Genomic DNA, 24,268 nt, shown 5'->3' with positions numbered 1-24,268 from the left:
TATTATTATATTATATTATATTTTACTATATATTATATTATATTATATTATATTTTACTATATATTATATTATATTATATTATATTATACTATATTATAGTTTTATTATATTATATTAGATTAGATTTTATTATATTTTATTATATTATATTATATTATATTTTATTTTATTATATTTTTTATATTTTATTATATTATATTATATTATATTATATTATACTATATTATAGTTTTATTATATTATATTATATTATATTATATTATATTATATTATATTATATTATATTATATTATATTATATTATATTATAGTTTTATTATATTATATTATATTATATTATATTATATTATATTATATTATATTATATTATATTATATTATATTATATTATATTATATTATATTAATTACGACACTATTTTCACAAATAAAAAATTTTAAAGCAACATTTTAAAAGCAACATTTTATATTTCAAGCAAAATACTTTTAAGAATGTGAGAATCGTTTAGAAAAATGATCAAAAATGATAAACAGGAAAGAAATGTCGTCAAACATGCAGATTGTAAAAAAGGAGTGCAGAGATATTCAGTTACATGCTAACCAACAATAAGCAGCAGAACCAGCTTATAAAGAGTCATAGTGAAAATATAAACTCACAAGATGAGCGGTTTGCGGCAGAGCACCAGGAAATCATAGAGGACACACACCCCAAACACCGTCACCCCGGTTTCTTTCACCAACATGGCACAGGTGCCCAACAACAGGCTTAGAGCCAGAGACCACACACACACTGTAGGAGGAAACTCATCCGCACTCCTGATAGGTGACACACTCCTGAAAATAAAGAGCAAAAATAAGTGAAAATCAGCAAACTTTAGCATTCACACAGTATATAATAAACAGAATAGACTCACTTTTACAATATTCTTATTCATTTTGATAGTTTAAAAATATTTAAAGTGACATTTATAAGCATTGTTTTATATCTCATGCAAAATAATTTGTAAAAACGGTGATAAATATGATAGAAATGTTGTCATGCTGATTGTATTAAAGCCAAATCTATGCATTCAATTGGAAAACTAATAAGATTATGTACAAAATAGGTTATTTTGATTCATTTAGTCATTTATATTAATTTATTTATACTTATTTATAATAATTCTCACCCCCATAATTGAATATAATCAATTATTACATTTTGTAATCCATGCATTAGATTTTAGATCAGTTTTTTTTTATCCCATTGGAGAATGCCCTGGTGTTACCTAATATAGGAGAGAAAGGCCAGGAGGAACAGCATGCTGGCTAACACATCTGCTCTCCCGACAATCCCAGACACCTGTAAACACACAAACGTCACACTTTTATAAGCTGCCATGCTAATCAAAAACACAATTACAAAAATAACCAGCAGTAAACATTACAATTATAAAAACAGCAGAACAACAATACACACTTTTCATCAGCACCTTCGATTTTATTCGATAGGGTCACACTTTATTTTGATGGTGTTTGTTGAACTAAGTTACAATGCATCTACAGGGTTGGACATCAACTTTTTTGATCATTAGCCACTGTGGCTAGAAGTTTTCCAACATTACTAGCCACTCGCCATTTTCACTAGCCACAATTTAATTGTTTGGAAAATACATTTTACACACATAAATATGACTTTGACATGGTAGAATTACTTGATTTAGATTTTGCGTTATGTCCACACGCCTCCTCATTCATTTCACTTTTTGTGTGTCGTGTATGAGCTTGCTCAATAATCATGAGCAAATAGGTCAGGGTTTCATAGTATTACAATTAGCTTTTATTTTGTTATTTCATTTCATTTTCAGAGCTGCTGGAAGGGCATCTGCTGCGTAAAAACGTGCTGGATAAGTTGGCGGTTCATTCCGCTGTGGCGACCCCGGATTAATAAAGGGACTAAGCCGAAAAGAAAATGAATGAATGAATGAATGAATTTTCAAAGCTCAAAATGAAGGATTTACCAAATTTATGTCTGACCACACCAAACATAAACAATTAATTATTACTTTGCCACATATTTTAAATGTATCAAAACAAGCAAAATATAGCTGTATACTATACTTTTTATTGAACAAAACATAAACACAGTAATCTGCCCCAGCAATCCATTTCTGTGTGTAATAGACATCTAAACATAGATGCCTTGGCTAAAACAAGGCTAAATTTGAGTTGGGAAAATCAAAAATAGTCTGTGTAATCTGTCTACTTAATAACTAATCTATTATCTGAATACTTCTGTTAGACTTCTATAAAAAAAAAAACATTAAAGTAGGCTTATTTTAGCCAAGCAGTCTATGTTTAGATGTCTATCAGACGTCAATTAAACACAAAATTCATTGTTGCACTTTAGAAAAATATGCACTTAAATCTTTAAGTTGAACAAGTGTAACTTAATCGAAGTATAGATTATTTGAACGTAAATCAATTAAGTTGACTTAATAATCAAGTTAAATTAGATTAATTTTGAAGGAAGGGCATCTGCTGTGTAAAACATATGCCACATTAAGTTGTCGGTTCATTCACCTGTGGCGACCCCTGATGAATCAGGGACTAAGCTGGAGGAGAATGAATGAATGAATGTTGAAGTTGAAACTCAGTTAACTTTCTAAATTAAGTTAAAGCAACATAAAAACAGGCATGACTTGAACTATGTCATTTTTTTTTACAGTGTGGGTCGTTAATAATACAAAAACGAACAAGAGAAGTATCAAACAAAACGGAAAGAAGCCCAACGCAAGCATGAGGGTGAGAAGAAGAGAGATATATTTGCTGTCTGCTCCATCCTTTTACCATCCCATCCCCCTAAAAGCATACATCATCCTCGTATGTCCTCCGATCTGTTTTCTTGCACTCTCTCCCTGCTTGTTTTCGCCAGAGGCACAAACGTTAAAATGAACCCACAGTTGACACACTCCACATCTGGAGGGCTTTTCTGAAGCCCTTCCCCCCAAAGGCAGAATTCCTCTGAATTAAACACACACACACACACACACACACACACACACACACACACACACACACACACTTGTACAGCTTTATAGAGACTTCCTTTAGTCGTAGTGATTTTTTTTTCAGTATTGTACAGACTGTATAATGTCAAAAATCCTCTTAAATCCAACCCTTAAAGAATACATTCAGCATTTTTACATTTATAAAATACTTCATTCTGTGTGATTTATGAGCCGTTTTCCTCCTAAAATGTCCCAAGAAGATCACAACTGACTGGACATGCTATACTCGAGACACAACATGAGGAATGCAAGTTGTACCAACACACACACTTCTAGGAGAAACCCGAAGCAGCCGATCATACATGAGCTGGTGGTTTGAGACAGGAAAAGTGTGTTTTTTTACACTAGTTGGAGAAACATCCTCTTAAATATAAACATATAAAAGGCCAGCGGCTCTCACAACAGCCCAGTGCATGTGTGTGGTATTACGGTCCAGTTGCTGTGTTTTTGGGCTGAATACAGTTGTAAATGTGGGACCAGTGGAGCGATAAGGCAATCTAATTCCAGACATTCATAACTTCTGTAATAAAGCACTGTTGCCGACACAAAATCATCACGTAAAAGTGTGTATAAATGTTTCCTCTGGCACAGGTTGGAATGATAGTGTTTATGGAATGAGTACATATGAACATCATTCTAATGCCGTAATGAATGAATTGGCTAGGAAATATTGCAGTTATCCTGTGTCTTTGTTTAGTTTTGTTGTTGTTGTTGTTCTTGTGTTATCCATTAGTAAAAAAATAGTATTTCCAGACATTTTTCTTGATATTAGTAAATAAAAATGTATAGAAATAATAATAATAATAATAATAATAAAATTCAATTTATTTTATTTTAGTTATATAAAGAAAATCGACTGGAAATACCAATATTTATTTAATAATTAATAATAATATAATTAATAATAATAACAACAACAACAACAACAATAATAAAAAATAATAATAACAATAATATTGTTTTTAATAATAATATTATTATTACTACAATTCATATTATTTTTATTTAATTTTATTAAGAAATTTTACTGCAAATACCAATATTTTAATTAATTATTTAATTAATAAGTAATAATAATAATGTTGTTCATGTCAATAATAATAATAATAATAATAATACAATTCATATACATTTTTTTAATAAAATCATGAAAAAACTGGAAATACCAATATTTTTATTAATTATTAATATCAACAACAACCATAATAATAACATATTGAATAATATTGATTATATACATAATAAATTATTATTACATCTATTATTTGATAACAGATTATATTATACTATAATTAATTATTATTATTAATATGCCTTAAAATACCTAAACAAGTCAAAATAACAACTCAACACAACACAACATCCAATCACAAATATGTGACTGTAACATGAGGAATCTCTTTATTATTTCCTGAGAGTCTGAGAGAATAATCCAAACAGACACAGCAATAAAAAAACCTGACCATGAAAAACACTACTTTTTTTACACTGTTTAAATGCAAAACAAGTTTGAATGGCCTTGTAATCATCCATCACTCCACTTAAACTCTACTATTTGTCAGCAGTCTTCCCACACACCTCCCACTGTATGTTTCAAGCAACATGTAATTACCATCACTAATAAGCCATATTCCTGACTCCACTAATGGACACAGCACCCACACATACAGTGCGTCAGATATATACAATAACAAACGCTCCTTATCTGGAAGTGTTTTAATACATCTGGTTCAGGAGGTGGATGTCCAGGGCCCCTTTAAGGGTGTGGGTTCAATTGAAGTTTCTCCTCCCTGCATACATTTGCGATTAAATTCACACACACACACACACACACACACACACACACTGCAGGGTAATAGTATATCAAGCTGAAGATCTGAAATGCTGCACTTCTCAGAGAGACCCACAGCTATACCTCATTTCAGCCAATTACCTAATTCAACAGGAATTCCTCAAGAACAGCTGCAGCCTGCCAAACACACACACACACACACGCACGCATGCTCGCACGCACACACAAACACACACACACATCAAAACTGCCAAAACCTAAATCTCTAAACAGCTTTCCACACATGCAACTCTCAACCCCAGTAAAAGTAAACTCTTATGAGGAACAGGGAGTGTGTAGAAACGCACACAAATACATTTTATCGCACAAGCACAGAAGAAGGCGAGCAGGTGCTGGAATCAAGCCTGTGCCCAGAGCCATTTCAAACAAACAGACTATGGTGCTTGAATGTGCTGGAAAAGTTAAAGATGGACTGAAAATAATTTACATAATTTCTAATGGTAAAAGAAACTGTGAAAACGCTACAGTGAAAATGTGTAACCTGGCTAACAGGACGTTTTCTTGACCATAAATTGACAAAGAATTCCCTGCATGACACTTCTCTTTTGTCTTTTCGTTGACATTACTGTACACAGGCCGGACACTTTATTAGGTACACCTTACTAGTAAAGAGCATAGAGCCACCAAGAGGCGACACTCTAGTGCAATTTGGAAAACAGCCACTAGATGGCTCAGTGGCCAATTTGGAATGAAAATTCCAATAGAACAACAGCATAAGTCTGTAAAACAAACTATTAAAAGTGCTGATGATTGTGATAGTAAGTGTTGTATTGTCGTCTTTTAGGTAGTATCTCAGCTTTAATGCACTTTTTAAATAAATAAATAAATAAAAAACAAAGCAGCAGCTGCCCATCGCGACAGCATTAAGATCCAATGGACTGCCGATCGCTTTCACTCCAACATGGTGGAATACGGGGCTGTTGCTGGGCGCTGCTATTGCAATGGAACGTTCTATTGAGGGTCGCCTCTTGGTCATTCTAAGCTCTTTGTATAGTACCAAAGAATAGAATAATTCTTATATATAGAATAAAAATAGAATAATAGAACAATAGAATACACAGGACATGTCTCTAGTATACTTTTGAAAGGGGAAAAGTGTAACTGTCAATATAGCAAATGAAGCCCCGCCTTCTAGTACAGAAGCCAATCGGCGGTCGCTATATGGCAAATAAAGCCTGCCTTTTAGTACAGCCAATCAGCAATCACTATAGAATGACAATTCTCTGGGGGAGGGGCTTAGACCAGACGTGAGTTTCTGCAGATTTTGTGTGATACGAACATTTAGAAATGACACTACAGAGACAGTTGTTGCTTGATTTTATTGGTTATGAAATGGAATTGTAAGCTTGGCAAGAAGTTTTGGAGAATATGATATTTCCCTATCTGTATGTGGATTTGGGAAGCTTTTAAATTTGGGTAGGCAAAATCCAGGCGGAAATCCCCAAATAGCAGCAGAGTTTAAGGGGTTATGAAATGGAATTGTAAGCTTGGCAAGAAGTTTTGGAGAATATGATGTTTCCCTATTTAAGCAGAAGGCCAAAACGTACTGTCCGAGAGGTGTTTCAAAGATGGCCGCCGAATGAAATTACTTGCCTTAAAGGGACTTTGCTAGTATCGGGTTGGACCCCCTATAACTGCGTTAATCCTTCGTGGCATAGATTTACCAAGGTACTGGAAATATTCCTCAGAGACTTTTGGTCCATATTGACATGATAGCATGCTACAGATTTGTCTGCTGCACATCCATGATGCGAACCTCCCATTCCACCACATCCCAAACGTGCTCTATTAGATTGAGTACTGGTGACTGTGGAGGCCATTTGAGTACAGTTACCTCATTGTCATTTTCAAGAAACCAGTCTGAGATGATTCACAATTTATGACATGGTGCGTTATCCTGCTGGAAGTAGCCATCAGATTTATTTACAGTTGGCTCACCTAAAAATGTAAACTTTCTCACCATTTACTCACACTCTATTAGTTCTTTCTTCTGTTGAACACAAACAAGATATCATGTAGAGTGCAGAAAAACAAAACAGCCATCGACATACTTAGTAAGAACAAAAAAATACTGTGGAAGTCGATGGCTGTTTTTACCCAAACATTCTTCAAGATATACTTGATTTAGGTAATTGGCTGAAATGAGGTATAGCTGTGGGTCTTTCTGAGAAGTGCAGCATTTCAGATCTCCAGCTTGATATACTATTACCCTGCAGTGTGTGTGAGTGTGTAGGAGTGTGTGAATTTAATTGCAAATGTATGGAGGGAGGAGAAACTGCAATTGAACCAACATCTTTAAAGGTAATTTTTAAAATATTATTATATAAAGAAAAATCGACTAAAAATACCAATATTTCAGTCAACTAACTAATAATAATAATAAGAGTTTTGTTGATAATAACAACTAAAGTTATAATTTTAATATATTGTCGTTGTTGTTGTTAATATTATTAATAAATTGTTGTTGTTAATAATATTAATAATAATATATTGTTGTTGTTAAAAATAGTATTAATATTAACTTATTGTTGTTGTTGTTTATAATAATAATAATAATAATAATAATAATAGTACTACATTTCATATTAATCTTTATTTAATAATATCAATAAAAACGACTGGAAATACCAATCCTTTTATTAATTATTAATAACAATAATGACCATACAATAAAACAACAACAACATGCTGTTATTAATAATATATGAATAATGACAATAATAATAATAATAGTAATAATAATAATAATAACATTACTGCATTAATTAATTAATAATAATATACTTAACACAAGATATACTTCTATAGTATTTTTTCGCTCGCAGTCCTTTATGTTGAACAGAAGAAAGAAACTCAAACAGGTTTGGAACCAATGGAGGATGAATAAATGAGGACAGAATGTTTATTTTTGTGTGAACTATCCCTTTGAGTTTGCCCTATCGTTTTTTATTTGGATATTACTTTTCATGTAGGATGTGCTATAAATAGAGTTATTGCCTCCCAAAAGCAAAATCGATTTTGAACTGCCTGATATGAGTCAGTAATTCAGCCTCGCTTTCTGTACAAACCAACATTTGTAATGGAGTTTCATAATTAAACCCTTTGTCTTTAGTAGTGTCTGTGAATGCCTGCTTTGAACCATTGTAGCTGATGACTGCAAGAAAATGTATTGTTCATTATAGCTATGACCATTTATCTCTGTGGAAATTTCGTCATTGGGAGAACAATGTCTACAAATTCATCAAAATCTCCAATCTTAGGAGCTTGGCTGACATCAGGATGTTTCAGCGTATACATTTGAAGCCAGAATTATTATAGCCTCCTGTCTTTTCTTTATTCCAATTATTGTCTATTTTCAAATAAGTGCAGTTTAAGTGCCCTTAATAGGGGACACTTCAAGATCAACAAGCACTCATGCATCCAGAACATTCATTATGCCAGAAACCAATAGCAAAAACTGCAACTAATGACTTGACAAGATGAAATGAAAAGCCGTAATCTACAGTGTCCAGCCGTGGGTGCTGGTGTGCGGCTGTCAGGCAGATGGTCAGCAGGTTGCAGGCAGGATTCAATACAGTCTCCAGGGAGAGACAGAATGCCAGTGAACGGAGGCCTTTCATCCTCCATCAGGAGCCTGCTGACGCCTGTCAAGTGAAGCTCCTCTCGACTAACAACTAGCCAGCGGCCTGCCGGCAAACCCTGCTGCGAGGACAAACCTCCAGTTACAAGCTGAGCCACGCGCATCTCCAGACTGAGCGGGAGAGGGGATCTGATGTAATGGAATGCTGGATTTTTGCCGCATACCATCAGCTATGGTATTTGGGTTTTTGTTATTACGAGGCACTGCTGGAGCGCAATTATTAACATAACTGAATGATTCTGAATGAATAAAGATTCACATGAGACTGAAGGCGATAGAAATCATAGGAATTATTAAGATTAATTAAATAAGATAGATAGATAGATAGATAGATAGATAGATAGATAGATAGATAGATAGATAGATAGATAGATAGATAGATAGATAGATAGATAGATAGATAGATAGATAGATAGATAGATAGATAGATAGATAGATAGATAGATAGATAGATAGATAGATAGATAGATAGATAGATAGATAGATAGATAGATAGATAGAATGATATTTAACGAATTTATGAATTAACAATGAGAAGAACAGTATGAACAAAAGAATGAATGAACAACAACAAATGATGGAACAGACAGAATGAGAGAATAAACAACATAAAACAGAACAAACAAACAATGAGGACAGAAGAAATGAACGACCAGATAAATGACAGAACAAAAGAATGATATTCCATCTATGGATGGATATCGATGGTGGGAGGGATGGATATTAATGAGTGTATATGGATGAATGGATAGATGGAAATGGATGGATAGATATTGATGGTTGGATGGATATCTATGGATGGATGGATGGATATTGATGGTTGGATGGATATCTATGGATGGCTGGATATCTATGGATGGATGGATGGATATCGATGGTTGGATGGGAGAGAGAGTTTTAATTTTATTGCCATTTCAGCGTCTATGGCTATGTCATGGCAAAAGGAAAATAGATCAAGTAAAAATATTCTAACAATTAAAAGTCATCAATAGCAATAAATAATGTACAAGGTAAAATATATAAATAATTATAATAATGATAATATATAAGATAAAAATCTAAAACAGTTTTTTAAGATTTCCTTTTGATAAAAATTCTACAACTTTAGATGGATTCACGTTTAAAAATATTTCCTTTAAAGTCTCTCCAGATAAATATTGTTGTTTGATAACATTAAAAATGGGGCATTCCTCAAGAATATGTTTAACTGTTAGGTTTCTGTTGCAATAAAGGCATTTTGGTGGTTCTTCTCCTTTGAGTAAATGTTCATGTGTGAGTTTCGTGTGTCCAATGCGGCATCTTCTATATACAATCTCATCGTAACTTGACTTAAAAAATAAATTAGATTTTTTTTCCTATTTCAGGTTGAATTTCAAAAAGTTTATTTTCTGGGCACTGATCCCATTCTGATTGCCATTTGTTGAGAATACAGTATATCCTTTTATTAGTGGCTTAAGATCCGAAGGTGGGATTTTGCACTCCTTCAGCTTTCCTGTTAGGGCTGTTTCGATGGTTGGATGGACAGATGGATACCTAAGGATGGATGGATATAAATATATGGATAGATATGGATAGATGGATATCTATGGATGGATGGATATGTATGTATAGAAGGATAGATGGATATTGATGGATGAAGGTATATCAGTAGATAGATGGATATGGATGGATAGATGGATATCTATGGATGGATGGATATTGATGGATATATGGATATTCAGACAGATATCTATGGATGAATGGATGGATATCGATGGTCGGATTGATAAATGGATACCTATGGATGGATGGATATTAATGGATGGATGGATGGATGGACACCTATGGATGGATGGAAAGATGGATGTATATTGATGGATGGATAGATATCAATGAATATGGATACCTATGGATTGATTGATATAGATGGAAAAATGGATACCTATGGATGGATGGATGGATTGATATCAATGGATGATTGGATAGATGGATACCTATGGATGGATGGATGGATATCAATGGATGGATGGATGTGGATAGATGGATATCTATGGATAGATGGATGGATATTGATGTTGGATGGACAGATGGATGGATAAATGGATATCTTTGGATGGATAGATATCTATGGATGGATGGATGATATCTATGGATGGATAGATAATGGATTTTCAGACAGATAGATAGACAGACAGAATGAAAAAGCGATGGATGGATGGAAGGACGGATGAACGGATAGACAGATAAACAGACACGTAGACAGATAGACAGACTGATAGACAGACAGATAGACTACAGATTGATTAAAAGAATGAAAGATTCTCTGAATCAGAGAAATGACAGAAGAAATGAAAGAACAAATAACAGAACAAAAAAACAGAACAGAACAGAAGAGAAGAATAATGCCAGTATAAACAGGCACAAACTCAAAAGCTGAATTTGTAATAAACTAGAATAAAGAGCATTTATAATTGATCATATTTGTCCAGCATTATGCATACTCCAAACAGAGTACAGTCAGTCTGCAGAAAATCCTGAGGTTTAGATTTTTCAACTGCAGTTAACTTTTAATTGGACTCGTGTACAAATTTGTAAATGAAGCTAATCTTTGGAGCTAGCACTAGAACCACACTATGGCTTTCATGCACGCAATATGAATATAAATCCAGCTTGTGACCTTTTCCAGTCCTAATACTCGCTCTTCATCCATCATTTCCCAATTGTCATCTCTCGCTGTCCCTACTCTACGCTATAAATAAAAGAGAAAGGAAATGATGATAAGTGTTGTCCATCACACACACTGATTTGGCTAAAGCATCTCTAATGTTTATGCAGAGATTAATTATATTATTTATGGCTGATCAATGGTGTGGATGTGAGTGTGTGGGTTTGAGTCTCATTAATGCAGTGCAGCTGTTGATGTATGGTGTTTACAGAGAGCGGGTGATCGGAGTCTGGCTTACTGGCATGGACTCGCTCCAGCCTGTGCTCTACTCTAAACACTCGTAAAAGCGACCGCTCGAAGACTCAGACATAAACATTACACACGAGAAACATTTCACAAAACTACAAACAGATATTGAGAATACTTGAATATATTAACACACGTATTATTCAATTTAATTCTATTGTATAAATATTAGAGGTTATGTATAACATTTGAAGTAGTATAAATTGTGACCAGAATGAAAGGTCAAACAAACCATACAGAGAGAACAAACAAATGAATATGGGATGGATGGGTGGACTGATGGACGAACAGATGGGGAAATGAAATAGATGGGTGAATAGAAAGACGGACAGACAGACAGACAGACAGATACAAAAAGGGATGGATGGAATTGATGGATAGATACAAAGATAGATACAAGGATGGATGGTTGGATGGATGGAACTGATGGATGGATGGGTGCATAGAACAACAGAAATATAGATGGATGGATGGATGGATGGATGGATGGAGAGACAGACATACAGACATACAGACATACTATGGATGGATGGATATATGGATGAATGATAGAACAATAGATGGATTGATAGATGGATGGATAGACATATGATGGATGGCTGGATGGATGGATGGATGGATTAATGGATGGATGGACATACTATGGATGGATGGATAGATGGACATACTATGGATGGATGGATGAATGGACAAACTATGGATGGATGGATGGTAGGATGCACATACTATAGATGGATTGATGGATGGATGGATGGTTGCACATACTATAGATGGATTGATGGATGGATGGATGGACATACGATGGATGGATGGATGGATTGATGGACAGATGGACATACTATGGATGAATAGATGGATGAATGGACAAACTATGGATGGATGGATGGATGCACATACTATAGATGGATTGATGGATGGATGGATGGACATACGATGGATGGATGGACATTCTATGGATGGATGGATAGATGGACATACTATGGATGGATGGATGGATGGATGGATAGATGGATGGATGGATGGATGCACATACTATAGATGGATGGATGGACATACTATGGATGGATGGATGGATGGATGCACATACTATGGATGGATGGATGGATATACTATGGATTGATGGATGGATGGATGGACATATTATGGATGGATGGACATACAATGGAAGGATGGACATACTATGGATGGATGGACATACTATGGATGGATGGATGGATGGATGAATGGATGGATATACAATGGATGGACAGATGGATGCATAGACATACTATGGATTGATGGATTATTGGACATACTATGGATAGATGGATGGATGGACATACTATGGATGGATGGATGGATGGACATACTATGGATGGATGGACATACGATGGAAGGATGGATGGATGGACGTACTACGAATGGATGAATGGATGGATGGATAAACATACGATGGATGGACAGACGGATGAATAAACATACTATGAATAGATGGACATACGATGGATGGATGGATGGATGGATATAATATGGAAAGACGGATAAATGGATGAATGGACATACGATAGATCAGGCGTCACCAATTTCGTTCCTGGAGGTCTGGTGGCCTGCAGGGTTTAGCTCCAACTTGCCTCAGCACACCTTCATGGGTGTTTCAAGTATACCTAGTAAGACCTTAATTAGCTTGTTCAGGTGTGTGTGAATAGAGTTGGAGCTAAAATATGCAGGACACCGGCCCTCCAGGAACAAGTTTGATGATCCCTGCTATGGATGGATAGAAGGATGGATAGATGGATGGATAGAAGCAGACAGATAAATCAGACATAACTAGTAATGCATATATTAGTATTAGTCGTATTGGCAGACTCACAGCTTCAGTGTGAATGGGGTGCACAGAGAACAGCAGTGCGGTGAGGAAGGAGAAGTTGCTGTCCTCGAACACACACTGCTGGCAGGTGTACATGAGCAGCGCTGTCACCACGCAGTGCAGGAACACATTCACCAGGTGGAAGAAAAATGGAGTCAAGCCGCCCAGCAAAATGTTCAACCTGAAAAAGAGAATGGCATCAGTAAGAGCAGGGGCCTGTAGCATGAAGCTGGATCAGTTTAGTTTGCACCAACCATGGGTTTTAGATAACATGAAGTCAGCTTGACTGTAATCAGTCTTGGTTGCCATGGTATTATGGAGAAGCTGAGCTGCCTTCATGGTACCTAAAATGCAGAATTGGTCTAAACTAAACAGAAACTTGACTGACTTTGCAGCTAATCGGTCTACATGTTACAAGCTCTAGAGTATGTCTAAACCTGGATCAAATTTCCATGTTAACCTTAGTTTGTGACCATGATGAGCAATGATGTTTAGTTGGTGTGAACATCATCTGCATTTCTGGATTTACCTGTGCAGCATGTCCATTTTTTAAAGCAGCTAGACAAATTACTTTGGAAAGGAAAGTTGCAGGTTCACAGAACTAAAGTCAAAACAAACAGACATGACTGTGGTAAAACCTCTAATGTAAACATGTTTGTTTGACCTTGCAATGTTTTAACACAGGAAGCCTTTAAAGAAAATGAGAGTAAGGGAACTAAACAAATGAATGAATGGCGAAACAAACTAAGAAACAAAATAACGACACAACAAAAAGAAAAACAAGGAAAGGATTAAACAAATGTTGATACAAGTGAATTAAATTACAGACAGAACAAATATAAACGATAGAATAAATGTAGGAAACAAAGGAACAAACTGGCAACAGAACAAACAAAAGAGAAAAAAACATTCACAGTATACAGAGAGAACAAACAAAAACAAATGATAGATCAAGCATAAGAACAAACTAATGGCAAAACAAAGGAACAAATTAAATAAACAACTAATTATAGGACAAATGGACAACAAAGCAAACAAAAAAATTATCTTTAAAAAAGACTTTGGCAAAAAAACAAAAAAAAACATCAAAACTAATGGACATGATTGTGGAAAAACTCAGATGCTCAATAAATACATTTCCAGAAAGCCCTTAAAGAAAACGAGAGCAAGGAACCGAGAGAGATGAGAGATGAGAGAAGGGAACAATTAGCCTAAAGCGATGCAACATTAATGAGCTTCATGGTCACCTTGGCTGAGGAGAGATTGAATTAAAATTTTGCAGCAGCGCCAGAGGCAGAACATGGCATTGAATATGATGGACATGAAGTCATTTAATAAACATGATAAAAATCTGATCAGTTTTACAATGACTTTAGGAAAATAAAAAGACGACGATGATATTATTTATTGCTGATACTTCAAATAAACTATTTATTTTATACTCTAGCTATTGCAAAAGTTATATTCATTCCCCCATTTAAATTATGAGTGTTTATTTACTTGTATATTCAACAATCGATATATATGTACGTCTATATATATATATATATATGTGTGTGTGTGTGTGTGTATGTGTGTGTATATATATATATAATGAGAGAGAGAGAGAGAGAGAGAGAGAGAGTTGAAGTCAGAATTATTAGCCTTTATTTGAATTTTCAGTTCTTTTTTTTTATATTTCTCAAATGATGTTTAAAAGAGCAAGGAAATTTTCACAGTATGTCTGATTATATTTTTTCTTTTAGAGAAAGTCTTATTAGTTTAATTTTGGCTTGAATAAAAGCAGTTATAAATTTTGTAAAAAATATTTTAAGGACAAAATTATTAGCCCCTTTAGGCTACACAATCTTAATCCAGCATCTCTACGATTCAGCCTATTGCATTGTAGTTTTTAAGTTCAGGAGAAGCATGACGTATTTAAGATACATTTTTCAGCAACATGGACACCTCCAAATGGTGTTAAAAGTAACACTTACTGTGTTTATGAAGTATAATTCACCCGAAAACGTCATTTCTGTCTTTTTTTTCTGTATTTGTTTTTTTTTTGTAGTTTTTTTTTAATTGCTTGAACTGACAATACAAGAACATCTTAAAGTCCAAGTGATCACAGACAGATCTTTAAAAAAGTTCACATGAAAAAAAAAAAACCACATACAAATAATACCATTAGACACAAAGGGGGAAAAATAAAAATAATAGAATTATAGTATTAATAATAATAAAATAATAATACTAAAAATACTAAATTAAACAAGTGAAAGAAATTACCAAAATTACCAAAAATTATAGCCATAAGGAAAGCAACTAAAATCGAGAATCTTCTTTGAATACTTCTGCATAATATTTCAGGAATCTTGGATTTTTTTATTATTCCTAATAAGATGAAGTGATTTTAGGAGAGAGCTCAATTCTATTCTAAAATGAGCAAAGAATGGGTATTTATTAGCGAATTTCTGTTTGTGAATGAAAGTTTTGCCATGTAAGATAACAAAATGTATGATGTGTTCCAGAGATTTAGCTTTTAGGTTATAAAAAAAAGTCTTCTAGACTAAAGCAGTTCACAGCATTGGCAGATGTAATGATGTATTTGTGGTTGCAAAATCACACATGAGCTGACGCACTGCTTGTTTACTACACAGAGGACGCGCGCGTGCCCGTGAATGATGCCTACTTTAGTGAACAGAACCTGCATATGCTGTGAATAACAGGTAATAAAGTTGAAAGTAACGTTCAGTTTGTTACACAGAGCGATCGTTTGGGAGTATGATTTATTTGCATGTATGTTTTTTTTTCTGAAAGTGACGGCAGCCATAATGAACATAAAAGTGAAACCAAAAGCGCAAATAAATTACATGATCATATCGCATTTTAAAGTTATGATTATGACAAGCACTTGATATGTTTTTATTTTCATAGCAAACACAACGTATTGTGCATGAAAATAAATGTTTACAGGGTCTGTATAACTATTCTAGCCTTTATAATGTTGAATATAATGCAAGAGGAAATCTGATAATGACAATTGTTTTTATTTTACCAGGGGATAAATGGCTTAATAATGTTGTCAATGACAAATGACAAGCACATGTCTTAAATATAATAATTCAACTTCAGAATTATGAATAACTGTACTCTGATGTAATCACTTTACTCCGCATTAACAACCAGGACAAAGTTAAAGTCTATTCAAGTCCACCATTCCAAGTCTATAGAAAATTTAGCATCCCTTATGCCTCCAAACTTCCCACTTTGCAACAGCATTAATTACCAAATAAATCTACAATCCTCAGTCGTAACAAGATTTTTGAGACAAAAAAAAAAAAACGATTTTGGATGAATTTGAGTGTAAAATGCACAAGTTGTAACACTCTGTCAAGATAAATGCCAGATCCCAGACCGAAAAGCCATAATAAGCAGCCATGAAGGTTATACATGAGTCACTGATACACCTGCCACTTAACATTTAGCTTGAAGCCTGACGTTTGGCCCACAAAAAAACAGACCGAATGTGAGAGCAAATGGATGGAGAGGGAAAAAGGTGACAGTTAATGAACTGATGGAGCGAGAGAGAGGGACCGGCAAACCGTTTGTACATCTGCAGGCAATAATAAGCCTGTGTTTATTTAACTGCTGCTGATTAATGTGACACCGAGACGCCAGTGTGTGCATTACAGTCTCGACAGGGGAACAGGAACACATCTTCAAGCCCCATCAGAGCGGAGGATGAAATCTAGCTGTCCACAGTTTTATAGTTTAGTTTAGGATCTTTAGTGCATTGTAGAGTAAATTCCTGCTTAACTGGTGACCAAATCAAATGGTATATTTTATTAGGAAAACTATAAATGAAATGTATTTACTGTTATTTACTCACCTTTTATTCATCATTCAACAACATTTATTAAATTGTGCCAAATATTGTGATATACTTTCTAATATTACCCTGTGTAATTTAAAAAAAAAAAAATCGAATTGCTTTTTGAAATTACATTATAACACAATTACATTAAGGCCACATATTGTTAGTCTTAAGCACGCAGCACCTTTTGCTTGGAACAATCTGCAAACACAGTTGCAGTTCAAAGACTTGATTTCACTACATACTTTTAAAAAGACTTTAAAAGATTTAGAAGTTAAAACACAGTTTTGTAGATGTTTTGAATAGTTTTTCAGTGTGTATAGTTTGAATAGTTTTTCATGTTAATTGTAAATTGTTTTTGTTTGTTGTCTGTTGGACTCATGTGACTTGTGTACTGGCTAATCTTGGACAGGACACTCTTATAAAAGAGATTTTTAATCTCAATGTGTCTTTCCTGGTAAAATAAAGGTTATAATAATAATAATAATAATAATAATAATAATAATAATAATAATAATAATAATAATAATATTAATAATAATAATAATAATAATAATAATAATGCAAAATTGGAATAGCAACTATAATCTACATTTATAGAACAGAGCACAAATTATAAAGTCAATAAAATAGTAATACAAAAAGATACACTTAAATCATAAAATAGACACAAACACAACTAAAAGGAAGAAAACATTTACACCGGGTATTCAGTTAATTTACATTTATTACATCAATAAACTAAAGTCTTCTTCCACATTTTGATTGTATTAACTTTAAAGATTAACAGTATAGCCCAAATTTCATTTATATAAACCCATTTCTGTTTCTGAAGTTGTGTTTAGTGTTGCCAGATGCTATTCTGAGTTGTCAGGGGCTTGTTTGGCTTTGCAAACATACATTTACATATGTTTTGTGCTTTGCATCAACACGCATGACTTGTTTATAGAGTTCATTCATTTTCTTTTCGGCTTAGTCCCTTTATTCATCAGGGGTCGCCACAGCGGAATGAACCGCCAACTTATACAGCATACAAAAGGGAGTTTGAACCTCGCCTAGATTTCAAGATTGTGGAACTTTGTTGCGTATGAAATTAGTACAATTTTTAAGATCAAATTAAAAAAAGATCCTGGTCTTTTTCTTTTGGGACTCCCTTCTAAAACACAAGCAATGTCATTGACCCTTGACACCAAAGGTTATAAATTGTTAGATAAACTGCTACTTGTGGCAAGAAAATGCATCCTTATTAGATGGATAAAAAACACTCCCCCCACTGTGACACAATGGTACAGAGAGATTTTTGCGGTTTTGCTCCATGAGAGGCTTTCAGCTGTGCTTAATGACAACATGCAAAGTTTTCAAAATATATGGTTTCCTTTTATAGATCACTTGCCCTCACATGTGAGGGAAATAGTTTTGTGTGTTAATTAGGTTTTTGTTTTGTAGAGGAGGGTTGTCAGAGGCTCAGAGAATGGTCTTTTGTTTTTTGGTTGTTATTTTTGTTGTTTTTCATTTTCTTTTGTTCTGTTCTGATGTTCTTTTTTTCAAATGACATGTCCATATTATTAGGAATGTGCTGTGATGAGGAAAATATATATTTAGTTTTGTGTGCCTTTCCAGGGACTATATGACTAATTGGTTGCCAATATTGATACTTATAGATAGTATGACGTTTCCCTTTTTCTTTTTTCCCTTACCTCCATCTATCTGCTGGCTTGTTTTTAAGGATTACTACAATTCCTTGCACATTTTTGTAAAACTTGCCTTTGACTATGTCTGTAAAAGCACATTGTACAATTTTTTGAAAACCTTAAATAAACATGTTTAAAAAAAAAACATATTGTGGTAATTTGCACGTTAAATCAAAACGCTATTTGTCTAGATAATATATCTGTAGACTCTCCGTTTGACTCGTGTACGATAATTTTCCCTCAAATACGATAATTTTAAGGTTCTGGTATGATACTTTGACATTTCCATTCTGGCAACACTGAGTTGTATTCTCCGTGCTGTAGTCTTACAGACTTGCATTTGCAACAGGTCGCTACCCAGAGCAGCAGGCAGCTAGATTGCTGCTTGTGTGAATGGGGTTTGAGTCTTTAATAAACTGACCGCCTGCGTTCATTGAAAAGTAAAATTGATTAATAAATCCAAATGAAACAGTCCCTTAAAAAGTGACGTTGTGTTTTCAGATTCGAGCTAAGGCATGCTTGCACTTACAATACAAGCGTACCGCAGCAAAGCCCAACCAAACCGCGCTCTTGCACACTTCTCTCCACCAGGGCAGACCAACTGAACTGTGCCTGAGCCCGATTCGGAGCACTTGTCAAATGGACAGGGAAATGCGCCCGAGCACAGTTTGGACAGCCTAGAGTGAGTGCGCCCTTAGTGTCACTTTAAGCTGAATACTAGGATCTTAAATAGTATAGTGAAATATTATTTACTGTCATCATGGCAAAGATAAAAATAAAAATAAAAATCAGTTACTAGAAATGAGTTATTAAAACTATTATGATGAGAAATGTGTTAAAAAAAAAAACTTCTTTCCGATAAACAGAAATGGGGGGGATATACAGGGGGGCTAATAATTCTGACTTCAATGCACACTAATTTATAGATGGCTTAAATACTTACATATTGATACTAACTACCTCCCAAAAAGAGTCGTTTGTGTTTCAGATTGACTTTAAAGGCTCTGCTCCACTGAGCTGCAACTATCTGTGCATGTCTGAGAAAGACAGCTGAAGTTTTTCAAGAGTCTGTGTCAAGACGGCATCAAAGAGCAGATAAAAGACAGGAGGATCAAGCTGAGGTGCAAGAGCAGCTCACAGCTCTCTCTCTCACACACACACACAAGGGCTCAAGGGGATTCGCTTTATCTCTTCTCCAACTCATACACACACAGCAAAGAAAGAGCTGATATGCTTCAAGACTGACAGACACCAAATGACTAGGGTTACCTTCAAACTTTGGAAAATATCTCGATGAAAAGTGATGAAAGCGTGAGCAAGAGATAATATTGCTACCATTTAAAAAAGTTTTATATTACGTTTGAAAGAAAATCTAATTTATACTTGACAGGACAACAGTTCCACTGCTTAAAAGAGTGTCACCCTTTTTTTGGTAATTATTTTGATTATTTATTTATTATTTAATCCATTTAAATACACTCACTGGCAACTTTAGTAGGTAACTGTCTTAATCCTTCTTGGCATAGATTCAACAAGGTACTGGAAATATTCCTCAGAGATTTCGGTGCATATTGACATGATAGCATCATGCAGTTGCTGCAGATTTGTCGGCTGCACATCCATGATGTGAATCTCTCATTCAGGCAAACCTCAAAAGTGCTCTATTGGATTGAGATCTGGTGACTGTGAAGGCCATTTGAGTACAGTGAACTCATTATCATGTTCAAGAAATGATTCGCCCTTAGTGACATGGCAAGTTATCCTGCTGGAAGTAGCCATCAGAGGTCGTAAAGGGATGAACATGGTCAGCAACAATACTCAGGTAGGCTTTGCTGTTGACACAATGCTCAATTGGTACTAATGGGCTATCAACTCGAACCAGTCAGGCCATTCTCCTCTGACCTCTGGCATCAACAAGGCATTTGCAACCACAGAACGGTCGCTCTTGGGATATTTTCTCTTTTTTGGGCAACTTTCTGTAAACCCTAGAAATGGTTGTGCGTGAAAATCCCAGTAGATCAGCAGTTTCTGAAATACCAGCCCGTCTGGCACCAACAACCATGCCCACTTATATACATAGTCACTTAAATCACCTTTCTTCTTCTTTCTGATGCCTAGTTTGAACTGCAGCAGATCGTCTTGACACATGCATAGAGTTGCTGCCGCTGTTGGACTCCTACAAAACATTAAATAAATGAAAACTCCAGGAGGTTTGTGCAGCTCACTTGGACTTCAAGTCTCACCCACTTGAAGGTGACCAGCCCATTTGGAGCTTGCTCCGACCTCGGTTCCTAAGCGTTCACCTTAAAGTATCTAATAATTGGCAACCGGACACAAAAATATCTGAATACAGCCTTTATGATGTAGGCTGTGACTGCTCAGTGATGCAATGTCAGACACAATAGAGCTAGTGCCGTCAGAAATAGGGTTAAGTGAGCCCATAAAAGCATTGCATGCAAGTCAGATTGCATCTGCACCAAGTATGCAGCCAGACCCCTCTTACAGACATGCCACGGAGACTTTTAGTAAGTGAAGTGAATTTTTAGTGAGTAAACTTTTGCATAAAGTCTTGCAGTATATATTTTGTAGAGCGTTGAATAGAAATGTTATATTTCTGAAGATTTTCTAAATGTATATTTGCTAAGCAAAACAAGCCCCTAGCAACTGCATACAGCATTATCCGGGAAAACATTTAGAACAGAACAGCACCACTAAACACAACTTCAGGAAAAGAAATAGTTGTTGGAATTACATTTGATGCATAATTAATACACTCTAAAAATATTAATTAAAACAGTCCTAAAGTTCCATGATTTCCATGCACTGAAGACCCAGGCAATGATTTATAAAGAAGCATCCGAGAGCAGGAAGAGTCTGGCTGATCCAAAAATAAGAGAGCTAAAATATGACGCGCAGAGTAGGCTGTTAATTGCCCTGCTATAAATACACAGCGCCTCCTTTCCGTCTATAAGACACAAAGTCCTCGTCGGCCGCGCTCTCGGTGCATTTACCGGTGTGAACGTGGATCAGCCGCGCGCGCGCGATGCTGCGGAGCGGCGCGCGCGCCATATGGAACATGACGTCATCGACGGCGGAGAAACGCCCCGCGCTCTGGATCTGGAGTCAAAACACGCGAGCTTATCTCAGACTGTCTGAAACTCCTACAGCTCTGTTCAGTTTCACCCTTCCTCGGCACTTTTTGTTGCGTATTTACTTTGGGAGAAAAAAGTAACTTCATACAGCTGTTGTATTTGAACTGCGCAACAAGTGTTTGCTTGCATTGTTTGTGTGTCAACAACTGCGCGAGGCTGAGCGTGAACGCGGATTTGACGTTCTTACTTGAACTTGACGCTCATGTTCTTGAACTCCGTCTGCGATTTTATGGTCATGCGTCTGAATGACGTCGCGGGATGAGCGTTGCGTTTTAAGGGCGGTGTGTCTGTTTGGCTGCTGTGCGCTTTATGGATGCAGACTATGGATGCTAAACGTGCAAAAGTCGAGAAAATAAGCATTTTCAATTGCTCCTTATGAGAATCACATTTAATACATTATAAAGCATAGGGTAAATATGCATGCACAAATGCACATACAAACAAACTCACAAACAGATATGCTACATAATTACACACACAAATCCCAGCAAGCATTTAATGTTTTTAAAAGATGTCCAACAGACATCTAAACATAGTCGTCTTGGCTAAAACAAGGCTAAATTTGGGCTGTCAGTGAAAATCTAATAGACGTCTTAGAATTGGCCAAAACTAGATTAGTCATCAAATAAACAGAAATAAATGACTACACATAAAGTCTGTCTTACGTATCTGACTAGTCTAGTTTTGGGCTATTCTATGGTTTCTATTCGATTTTCACTGACAGCCCAAGTTTTAGCAAAGCTGTCTACATTTAGATGTCTATTAGACGTCAATTAAACACAACATTGTTTGCTGGGACATAGGCTACACAGAATTAATAAGAAAATATCTTCTTTTTTTATTAACTCACCATTTAAATAAACATTAAATAAAATGTATTGCATATTTCATTTTTCTAGAATTAAGATCTTAGAATTAATATCACACTTAAATAAATGGTATTATTATGTTTAAAATCTTGTATACGTGTGCTTGTGTGTATAAAACAGACAATAACACTATTGTGACAACTGTTATTTAACTGTAAATAGTTTTTTTTCACTTATCATAAATCACTTTTTTGTATACAAAGTGCATGCAATGTGTTTTAACTTAATAAGTAACTTTTTATAGAAGGATAAAAGTCAAATAAACAATACAAAAACAGAAATTTGCATAATGAAAATATCAATACATTACAATATTTTTAATTATTGATGGAATTTAAAAACATATTTTCACTTTAAACTTAATTGAATACGACAGTGTTTAAAATCTGCTAATATTTATGCAAGTTAATCAGTTACATCTGCAATCTGTTAGTACTGTTATCTTTATTGCGTCCTGTTTCATGCCATGCCACAGATATCATCTTTCAAAGGAATTAAACGGCTCTGCTCACGTGACTCCAGCAATACAAGCGTTCTCCTAAAAGTTACCAACTTGCATTAAAAACTCTTTTTAGACTCTACAAACTCCAGAAGTTACAAAAAAACATGCTTGTTTGCCCTGAAAAAGAAAGCAATTCACCAGGAGTGGGATGCTGGATGCTTACTTGAAAGTGAGGATGCAGAGCGGACGGTAGGATTTGTGGCTGGTGTTATCAGCCATCCGTTTGCCCCAAAAGTCATTGGTGAAGATGCTCCGGAGGCTGGAGCCCGGTTTGACATCTGGATTATTGGTGATCGCCCATATATCATCATGAACGAACTCGCCCCAGAGAGAGTTACTGTAGCAGAGCGCGCACACTGCCACCAGCGCGGCGTACCGGAGCAGCCGGACTCCCGCTCCCGGCCTCGGCAGCACGCAGAGCCGCCGCCGCACAGGGGAAGGAGCGCTTTTGGTCCCTCGGTTGTTTGCTGTCATGTCGGTCCCCGTCTCGCATGCTGCTCGCGGGAGCGAAGGAGAGGAGATGTGTCCCGTTCCATAGCCCGTGTGCTGCGCTGGAGCCCGGGCAGCGGATCAGGTCTGAATGCGTAATATCAGCGAGTGTGGCTGTGTATAAGGTGTTGAAATCTATGCAACCCGCCTACCAGCGCATGCGCAGAACATTCTGAGAGAGAGATGAAAATGAAGAGAAATGAGCTGTGTGAGAAAGAGGGAATAAAAAACAGATGGAAAGAGAAACAAATGGAAACGAGTGGGGAGGATAGAAAATATTATGATATTATTGTTATAAATATTTAACTTTACTATTATTATTAGTTTTAATGGTTCAATAGTTTTATAATCTATTTACTAACATGAACAAACT

The 24,268-nt window shown here is 35.4% G+C and overlaps 1 protein-coding gene across 1 annotated transcript in view; it reads right to left on the bottom strand.

Moving 5' to 3' along the window:
• The window catches only part of tmtc1 (transmembrane O-mannosyltransferase targeting cadherins 1), a 67,919-nt gene extending 43,929 nt beyond the window's left edge, over positions 1 to 23,990 (bottom strand). The window contains exons 1-4 of the mRNA XM_001921990.9: positions 23,570 to 23,990; positions 13,340 to 13,517; positions 1,267 to 1,340; positions 656 to 832 (exon numbers count right to left, since the gene is read on the bottom strand). Of these exons, the coding sequence (XP_001922025.3) occupies positions 656 to 832; positions 1,267 to 1,340; positions 13,340 to 13,517; positions 23,570 to 23,880 (740 nt within the window). The 5' untranslated portion in view covers positions 23,881 to 23,990. The remainder of the gene's footprint in view (positions 1 to 655; positions 833 to 1,266; positions 1,341 to 13,339; positions 13,518 to 23,569) is intronic.
• Positions 23,991 to 24,268: the final 278 nt, after the last annotated feature.

This window comes from Danio rerio, chromosome 4 (assembly GCF_049306965.1).
Source record: "Danio rerio strain Tuebingen ecotype United States chromosome 4, GRCz12tu, whole genome shotgun sequence".
In the NCBI taxonomy this organism is placed as follows: Eukaryota; Metazoa; Chordata; class Actinopteri; order Cypriniformes; family Danionidae; genus Danio; species Danio rerio.
The sequence above is the reverse complement of the archived record's forward strand: the minus strand, read 5'-3'. Positions and strand labels throughout refer to the sequence as shown.